We start from the raw sequence: 10,182 nt of genomic DNA on the forward strand, positions 1-10,182 counted from the left end.
GACATTCTATGTAAAAGTAGCACATAAAGATATTCATGGAGGTAATTTGTATTCTGTATTTTATAAAATAAAGTCAAAATCATTTATGTATTAGTTCTTTAAATCGAAAAAATTTAAAACGTGACTTTTCTCTTTTATCGCCTATAATCTGTTCATAAATGTCCAAACACGGACTCTTAAAATTACTAAGTCGACCCGTACGTCTGGTTAAGAAGAACTGAAATATTTTTTAGAACCCCATGTTCTCTATTTTTCACAGACAATATTTTATATGATTTTTTTTCGAATGTTACTTCATAGTCAAAAGACTACAGCTCTTTATTTATTCTGTCTTACAATTTTTCACTTATCTTAGATTGTTTGTTCATTTTACATAATTGAATAATAACTACAACAACATTACTTATTTTTACGTTTCAGCTAGAACATACAGGTTTTGTTTCTTTATTTTGGCTATTATTTTCTTCTTAATCGTGAAAAGCCGATAGTATGGCATATAGATTATTTATACTTCAATAAAATCTTTAAAAGCAAATATCTTCTTTTAATATGAATTTTGAGAATATTTAAATGCCTCTAGTAATTAATCAACCCCTTATAAATATTTATACATGATTAGTCAGTAATCTTTTATTAAACTTGGTTTATACTATAATCACTTAAGGACATGAACATACAGTTTGTAGACGTCTTCATTCATTTTTACATCATTATTTATATTTTTTCTTAATAAGAATAAAAAAAGATGTGGTTTTTACATCTTTCTGCATTATATGCAAATATTTTACATTTTTTTTTCTTTTTAATTGTAAATTATACATATTATGATGCTAGTTTTACAAAAATAATTCATATTATTGTTGGAAAACACAACAATACATAATTGGAAGTACCCTGGGTAATGTAGATTTACATTCACATATATTAAACCTAACCTATATGAGAAATTAGATAAACACCTCAGAAAGATAAAGTTTATTGTAATCTAAACAATTTGATATAAAAACTATTATATGCAAATTTGTTAAATAATTCATTACATTCTATACAAATATGATGAATTGGTTTATATTCTAAGGAAGTCAATTTTCATCTTAGTCACCTTTTCAAAATGAATATAAATTTTTTATTTTTAGTTCGGGGGTTCTAACGTTAAAGCGTCCAGAGCAGAAAGATACATACTATATAAATATAGTAAAAAAAGTGGTTTTAAAAAGATATAATTTGTTTATTATTTAAAAAAAATCATTTCGAATTCTTTTAACACTTTATTTATAAAATATGTGTTTAATAGTAGTCCAATTTTTTTAAAAATAAATATGAACCCTTTTTGCTCTTTTGTCATTACAATCAATTTTTCTATTTATTTAACATGTTTTAAAACAGTTTATGTTTTTTACACAGAATACTGGTTTAGTTATTGCTATTTTTAGTATATATTAATTTGGCTCTTTATACTACTTCATTGATTTTTATAGTCAGGCCATGTCGTAATGTGTAATATTTATGCTCTTTAATGGAGGTTGAATTAAATATAACATTGATTTCATAAGATATGTTATGTTTTCTTTAAAAAGTAAAGTATAAATATATTATATTATTAATAAAGAGATTGATCAAAACGTATCTTTCTATGCATGGCAAGGTATAATAAAAATTATTCTTGATTCAATTTGTGGAAGAAGGAAAATCTTATAAATCGCTAAAAAATTTGCTTATTTTCTGTTATTATGTTATTTTATCATAACTTGATTATTTTGGTTTTTTTGTCACAAACCGCACCGAATCACAAAAAACAGTGCTAAAAATAAAAAATTCTATATAAATATTGATTAGGAGGGGTAAAGTGAAAATACACTATAAAAATTTTATTTAAAACTTTTACTCAACATTTAACTTTTTGAAGACAAAGTCTGCCAAAGAAAAATAGGGAGTTTGACTTCCTATATAGGTCAGCAAGCATCTTTTTTTGGTGCTCTTTAGTTTCTCATTAAAAGTCTTGTGATTAGAGTATATTGTATAAAAACTAAAAATATAATAAATTAAATATAAAATAATTTTAAGATCTTGATTTATTTAACTTTTGATATATTACTTTCGTGGTGCGTTATTTTTTTGGACACAAAACACGAGACAATTTCTCTAGAAAGTATGATAAATACCTTAAAATAAAATGATTAAATTAATAATCGACAAAAAATCTAAAAGTGTGAATATTGATGGAGTAGAAAATTATTAATGAAACATTTTCCTCTTATTGTATTTTTTGATTTCTATTATTATAATTTATCATGTTTTATTGCCCCAAAATGTTCTACTTGTTTTTTATTAATATAATTACAGCTATCCAACTTAAAAAAGAAGAAATTGACAAAGTTATTGTTTTGACAAACAATGGACAATCTCATGTAATAGACAAGAATACTATTTTACAAAGAGAAGTTAACGAATATTTTATACCTGCAAATTTATTCATGCCTGAGGATTCCGACGAAAATAATGAAACACGGCCGATTTTAATTAATCAAAAACCACCAGCATTTAAAAAAAAGAAGAGTCAGTGTTCAATAAGCAAGTGGCTATCGATAACAATTGTGTTTATTATTATTTTATCTTTTTTTTATATATTAATATTATATTTTTATAATGATGTTAAAGATTTAATTAAGAAATTTTCTGCATTCTGTAAGTTCATAGAAAATATTTATTTTGCTTCGGACTTTGGCAACGTATCGACTTCTTCTGCAAACGAAACTACAACCAACGTTGTTTCCCTTTAAATAAATGCTTTTAAAGAAACGGTTTTTTACTTTTACAAAAAGCATGTATTATTTTTTATCATACTTAGATTTTAAAATTTTATTCTTTGAGATGAGATGCCACTAAAATAAGCATATTAATATGAGAAAATGTGATAAGAGCTTTTAAATCAATAAATTAGTTTAGTAAATTCATAAAACATGTTTGAGTTAAAAAATAAAAAATTTGAGATAAATTGTGAACTTTTATTTTTTTGATGTTTTAGCATTTATATAAAATTCCAAGAAATATTTGACAAGGACAGTCAAAATCAAATCAACATTTAATGGTAAGATTGGTGTAAATTTTATAAAAATTTATAATATTTTTGATTTTCAAGGATAGAAAAATTATCATATGATACTAAAGCTGTATGAAATTGTTAAATCTCGGCTAGCAATAGAACTTAAATAATACACCATATACTTAAAATTTTTCATGTTTATTTATATGCTTTTGGTACAGACATTTATTTTAAAGTTTCCTGTTTAATTTAAGAAAAAAAGTCGAATTGTAAGTTAAGTGTGTGTTTATCTTAACATGGTCACAGGTTCAAAAATGAGATATTGTGTAATAAAATGAAAGACAGAAAATTATAGTTTACTTAATGCAATATTATCGTAAGAAATTATACTACGGTAACAAATGTTTCAAAAAAAATAAATTTGTTTTTATAACGAGTCAAATTTACAAATTAAAGAAACTTTCGTCATGCGAAGAATATAATAGAAGACGTTGTAGTGACACTTTATTAGTATCACAAGATATTCCGATTAGAAATATATAAGAATGTGCAAGTAAATAAAGCATATAAATAAAGTATGATAGTCACTACATAGGGAGATTAGGGTTAAGGCCAAAAAAACTTAAATGGCGTTTTTTTAAATGATTACATTTCTTTAAGATTTCTTTCTCAACAATAGTCAACAGAAGAAAACATCATAGAAAACTAAACAAAATTATATAAACTTATATTTATTGTTATATATTTTTATTTTTTTGATCCCCAATTATGATAAATAAATACATGGGGGCGATACCGAATCGTGAGTTAACAAGTGTTGGCTGTGGTCAAGAGGCCAGAAGGTTATTAGAAGAGTTTAAGAGATTTGTTTATGGATTAGTATTGTCTGATTATGATTTTGAGAAAAATGTAAAGAACGAGATTTTTGATCTTGGAACTGATGAGTTGAAAGAATTTATGGTTAAGAAAATTAAGATTGGAGATCATTGGAAAGTTATGGAAACCAAATTAGAGGAATTGGTTAAAGTACAGGAGGAAAAGGATATGAGATTACGGATGATTGAGGAGGTCACAAAGATGGTGGCAGAGGAGATTAGAAATATTAGTAGAGAGGAAAGAATATTTGAGAAGAGAAGAACAATGAGATGTTATAATTGTTCAAGAATGGGACATAAGAGTCAGATGTGTTATTATAAATATAGAAATGTTAAGAATAAAGACGAATGTGAGAGTATTAAAGAAGAAGATAGCATAGCTGTGGTGAAAGGACTTATAGGAACACATGGGATGCTAAAAGACAAAAGAAACAAGAATGGAAGACAAGAAATAAAAGATGTTATGATGAGGTAGAAAAGAACGGTCTAACATTAGAAGACATGAGAAAGAGGTTTAGGAACGTTATAGACAACGAAGAAGAGAAAATAAGATATTGTAAAATTGAGAAATGCAGAATCAGAACTGAAGAAGGTAAGAAAGTTGTAAGGAAAGGTCAGCAGGTGCCACAAGCGCATAAAGAAGAGCTGAGAAAATATATTCAGAGGTTAGAGACAAGGAACGTCATAAGAAGATCGACGTCGGAATATAGAAATCCGATCAAAGCTTTAATTAAGCCAGATGGAAGTATAAGACTGGTAAGCAATCTCATGGCATTAAATGATTTAGTGGAGAAAGACCCTTATGAATTAGTGAACATTAGGGATATCATAAGGAACACGCAAGGATCGAAGTTTTTCAGTGTTATAGACCTTAAGGAGGCTTTTTATGGAATCGAAATAGAAGAGCAAGACAAGCATAAGACTGCATTTGAGTATGATAAGATAGTATATGAATGGAATAGTATGGTCATGGGTTTAAAAACTCGCCTCAGATCATGCAGAGAATTATGAATAAGATTTTTGAAAAACATTTGGGTGGTAAAATAGAAGTATACATGGATGATATAGTGATTCATGCGAAGACTAGAAAAGAACATGATAAATTATTTGTAGAAGCGATGAAATTGTTAGAACGGAATAATATGCGGATAAATTCAAGGAAAATTCAGTATTGCCAAAAGGAAGTCAAGTTATTGGGAGTTACATTAAACGGAGATGATATGATGCCGTCTGAAATCAAGAAAAACGAAGCACTAGAGTTTCCAACGCCGCAGAATGTGTCTGACATAAGAAGATTTTTAGGACTGAGTGGATGGTTTCGAGGATTTATTAAGAATTATGCGGAGAAGACATTATATATGACTGAAAGTTTGAAAGGTAAAAGTAAAGTATTGAATTGGACTGATGACTTAAATAAAGAGTTCGAAAATATGAAGGAAACGTTAAGAAGTATGAGTAAGTTGAAAATTGTAAACTATGACAAGGAATTTTTATTAAGAACTGACGCGAGCAATATAGAAATGGGCGCAGTACTCATGCAGAAGAATGATAAAGAAGAGTGGGTGCCAGTACAATGGGCATCGAAGAAATTCACCCCGACGGAAACTAGATATGGTATAAGTGAAAAAGAAATGTATGCCATATATTGGGGAATAAAGAAATTTGAGTATGAGTTAAGAGGACGAAAATTTAAAGTAGAAACGGATCACAAAGCAAAGGCGAAGATAGGAAGAAAGCCGTGTTTTAATAATAATAGAATTAATCGATGGATTGAAAAGATCCAAGAATTTGACTTTGAAATAGATTACAGGAAACCAGAACATATGGTCGTGGCGGATGCTTTGAGTAGGATACACGAGGAGGTTGATCCAAGAAAAGAGATGATAAAAAAAGAAGTGAGCGTCAAATTGAAGGTAAATGGTTGAAACACGTCGAGACAATAGATGGTAAAGAATACTGGAATTTTGATTCGGGGAGGAAAGCATTGATTCCTAAAATAAAAGAAAGAGATGAGCTTATGAGACGTTATCATGAAGAGCATGGACACAGAGGACTAGGAAGCATGTATTATGCAATGAAGTTTGATTATTATTGGCCAGGAATAAAAGAAGATATAGTGAAAATGATAAAAAGATGCGAGGAGTGTCAAATTTACAATAGGAAAAAGTCTGGAGGATGTGATTTTGTTGCTACAAGCAGGTATTTAGAAAAAGTGGCGTTAGATTTAATTGATTTTAGAGATAAGGGCAAATATGTATTAGTTGCGATAGATTACTATACGAGGATAGCGTGGGGATGTGTATTATACGATAAGAAGAGATCCTCTGTGGCCCAGTTTATTGAGAACTTATGTAGGAATGGCAGGAGGCCGAAGAAAATAATAACGGATAATGGGAAGGAATTTGATAATGTTGACTTTAAGGATTTGTGAAGAAAATTGGATATTACCCATAATAAGGTGAGTGTCGAGTCTCATAGAAGCAATGGTAGAGTTGAAAGAGTTATAGGAACGCTTAGAGAGCTAATATTGAAAATGAGTAAAGAGACGACGAGTTTTGAAGACATAGTGATGAAAAGCTTTAAAATTTACTATAATAGTTTTCATGAAGGTATAAGAAGTACTCCCAATGAAGCGGTAAAAGACAATACGGGAAAAGTGATGATATTAAATGGACCAGAAGGAGACTACAGTAAAAGATTTGTTAGAAGATATAGAGAGCGGTTTATTGAAGGACAACGAGTAAGGATAGCTAAGAAAGAAAACATCAAAGGATGTAATAAATATGAAAAGGGAAGGTTTTTAGACGAAGGTATTATAATGGTGATATGCCCTGGGGACTCGTAAGTTGTGAAGCTATCTAATGGGCGATATGTTAAAAAGAGACATTATGACTTGAAAAATCTGCTTGGGGTTAATGGTGATGTAGGAGACTAACCGTCTTGGAGGGGGGATGTTATATACTCTTATATTTTTGATCCCCAATTATGATAAATAAATACATTTATTATTATTGATAAGGAAAATCAAAGAGTTAAATGTAGATTCGATATCAATATAAAAAATTATATATATCATATTGAAATATGATAAAAATGCATCTGAACAAAAAGTAAATGTGTCTTTTTAGTATTTATTAATAGTTAAAAATTTTTTATCGCCCAATAATAGAAAGTCAATAATAAGCTGTATGATTTTACCCTTTCACAAATATCAGAAAAATTAATATAAAAACGATATTTGTGTCTTTAAAGTTTTTTATTTGAAGTTTAAAGCGGAATATCGCTTTATTTACTTACATTTGTCGATAAAGTATACATTCTTTGAAAAATCGCAACGGTCAATTCCGGACAATTTCTCATTAGAAAGAATCTTAGAGAGATTTAGAAAAATAATGAAAATGATAAAATCATTTTTTTTAAAAACTTTGATGTTGCAAACAGAAATATGCTACTATTCTATAATTTTTAGATATCCTATGCTTCTTCGATGGATTAAATCTTTCAAACCCCCGGCATTGGAGCTTCTCGTATTGTTTTCAAATATTTATTCCTATTAGATACGATCAGGGCTTTATATCAAATTATAACATTACCTCCTTCATTTATATTAACTCATCATAAAAAACATTGCAACTTTGGCAGTTATATTATTCGACTGCCTTGATTTATATTTACCAATGTTATACAAGTTAAAACTTATAAAAGTATTTTTTAATGAAGCATTTCCCATGAGAAAAATTCGGCGTGTGCCGTGCAATTCTCAGTTCCTTTATTCGTACTTTCTAAATATATGTCAAAAAAGTTTAATTTTAACAAGATATATGCATTCAAAGTAATTTAACAAGTTTTACGCCACAATAACCGTTTTGTTGGTTTTTTACAATCTCTACTATTTTACGGCATAAATTTTCCTTTTTTGTTGTTTTGTAAATTAGGCTAATTTTCACTTTGACACCCCCTACCAATATAAATTAAGAATTTTATATTTTTAGCCCTGTTTTTTCAAAAGTCAAAGTGTCCAGAGCGGAAAGGAACAAAGAAAAATTTACATAAGTAAAAAAATGGTCTTATAAATATCTAATTTGAACATAGTTTATAAAAAATTTATTATTTAAACCAATTTAATGTTTTTTCTAAAAAACTATGAGTTAAATAGAAGTCTTAATTTGTAAAAATATGTTTTAACCTATTGCTTTCTTTTGTCATTACAATTAATTTTTGCCATTGATAAACTTGTTTATACTTCAGTTTATGTTGTTTAAAACAAATTTTAGGTTTGGTTATTCTTAGTTTGGTAGTTTTTTTTTAATCTTGTTTTTTAGGTTTTCATTGGTTTTTCTAGACAAACAGAGAAAAAATAATGTTATATTTATGCTCTTTAAAAAATTATTGAATCGTATATAATGTCAATTTAATAAGATATGTTATATTTTAGCTCCAAAAGTAAAATATTACATGTTTGGAAAATTCTTTAATTTTTGAAAAATATTCATTTATAACAGCAAATGAAACTTATAAAATATTGTTTATATAGAGATTTTCGTTGTTATACATTGCAATGTACAATAAAGATAAATCTTGATCAATAAGTGGAAGAAGGAAATTTTTAAAAATTGAAAAAAAAAAAATTGTTTTATTTTTGGTAAATATGCTATTTTATTACAACTTTATTTTTTTGACTTTTGCTCCTTCACATTTTTTCCGCTTTGAATTTCGAAAAAAGGGATATTTTTTAAAAATTCTTAATTTATATTGGTAAGGGGGGATAAAGTGAAAATGCTCCTTTATAATTTCGAAATATAACACTACTTCTTATTCCTAAAATTTTTTATTTTAGCCCATAATGAATGCAAGGGGACAAACACAAATAAAATTATTAATTACGCCAATCATAAAAGCCTGCTAGGGACAGACGGCAAAACACCTTGTTCTTTAGAATTTTACTTCAGTACAAGACGTATCCTTCGCGGCACTCCAGCTCTCAAATTACTTGCATCTTTTTACATTAAAAATACTAAATAATGGAACATGATTGTTTGGAACCCGCATTGGTAATATGAACCACGCCTATAAAATTTTAAAGGATCCCTTTCAAAAAATGGTAAAATTGGCAAAAATAATGTTTGCTGAGGCAGATTGGCTTTTTAGTTATAAAATGTATTCATACATGGAATACAAAGAAAAGTTTATTTTGGAAACATTTGATGCTGAATCGGCCTGCGTCTTGCTCGTTTCTGTAACTAGTAGAAATACTGCTCTTTCCTTGAGGTAATACAAGATAATGTATAACCTGTTTCTATTATGATCTCTAATCAATAGTAGCATATGAGGCCACATTAGACAAGCAAAGGGACGGAGCACAGTATTAAAAAACTCCATCAATGCTGCAATCCCAGCGATTCTGAGACACAATATTAAATAATTTAGATGGTTTTGGCTCATTTCTAAAAGAAATATTCGATCTATACATGGAGTAAACCAAGACGAACATTATGAGCAACTTTTACAGTTCCTCAGGGCTCACCAAATCCCACAAAATCAACGGATAAATCGTTAAGTCTCTTGTTTTTATAATTTTTTTATTTTTCCCTTTTTTTGAATTTTTCAAAGCGGGTTCCAAACGGTCAAGTACCCAAATAAGTATGTATTCGTAGATAATTTAAATTTCAAAAAAAACATTTTCAATTAAATTATATAGTTCTATTTAATTTAGGAAGTTTTTTTTAATACATTTTTATAAAAAAAAAACATGTCTATATTATAGAATATTTATTCAATATCTCTATGTCAAATTAGAATAATCTTTTTTAGCTATTGGTTTATTATGAAGGTAGATTTATGGAGAAATCATACTTGATGTTAACCATTTATTTATTAAGGGTTCTAAACCCTACATCCCCCCTCCAGACGGGTAGTCTCTCCATCTTCTAAACAACTCTTCCTTATCTCTTTCAAATCATAATGCCTCTTTTTAACAATTTTACCATCCAGTAGTCTCACAATATATGAATCATTTTCACTTATAGCTACGATCCTTCCACGACCCGTGAATCTTCCCTTGTCTGTTTTCGCACGTGTACCTAAATTTTCTCTCCTAGCGATTCTTACCTCTTGGCCTACTGTAAATGTCTCTCTGTGTCTTCTCTTGAACCGACCAGCATATTTTCCATTTTCATCATTTTCAATTATAACTTCAGCAGTTTGATCTCTCCACGCTTCCATCGGCGTACATTTTATTGCTGTATGTAGTGTATTATTATATCC

At 28.4% G+C, this 10,182-nt stretch overlaps 1 protein-coding gene across 1 annotated transcript; it reads left to right on the forward strand.

Annotated features, from left to right (window-relative positions):
* Window positions 1-2,309: 2,309 nt before the first annotated feature.
* On the forward strand, window positions 2,310-3,144 carry VNE69_02131 (putative SP-containing protein; the record flags this gene model as incomplete). Its single annotated transcript, XM_065472680.1, has 2 exons — window positions 2,310-2,575; window positions 3,060-3,144. 2 exons carry the CDS (start codon window positions 2,310-2,312, stop codon window positions 3,142-3,144), a joined length of 351 nt encoding a protein of 116 aa, XP_065328752.1.
* Between the last annotated feature and the right edge of the window lie 7,038 nt (window positions 3,145-10,182).

This window comes from Vairimorpha necatrix, chromosome 2 (genome assembly GCF_036630325.1).
Source record: "Vairimorpha necatrix chromosome 2, complete sequence".
Taxonomy (NCBI): Eukaryota; Fungi; Microsporidia; family Nosematidae; genus Vairimorpha; species Vairimorpha necatrix.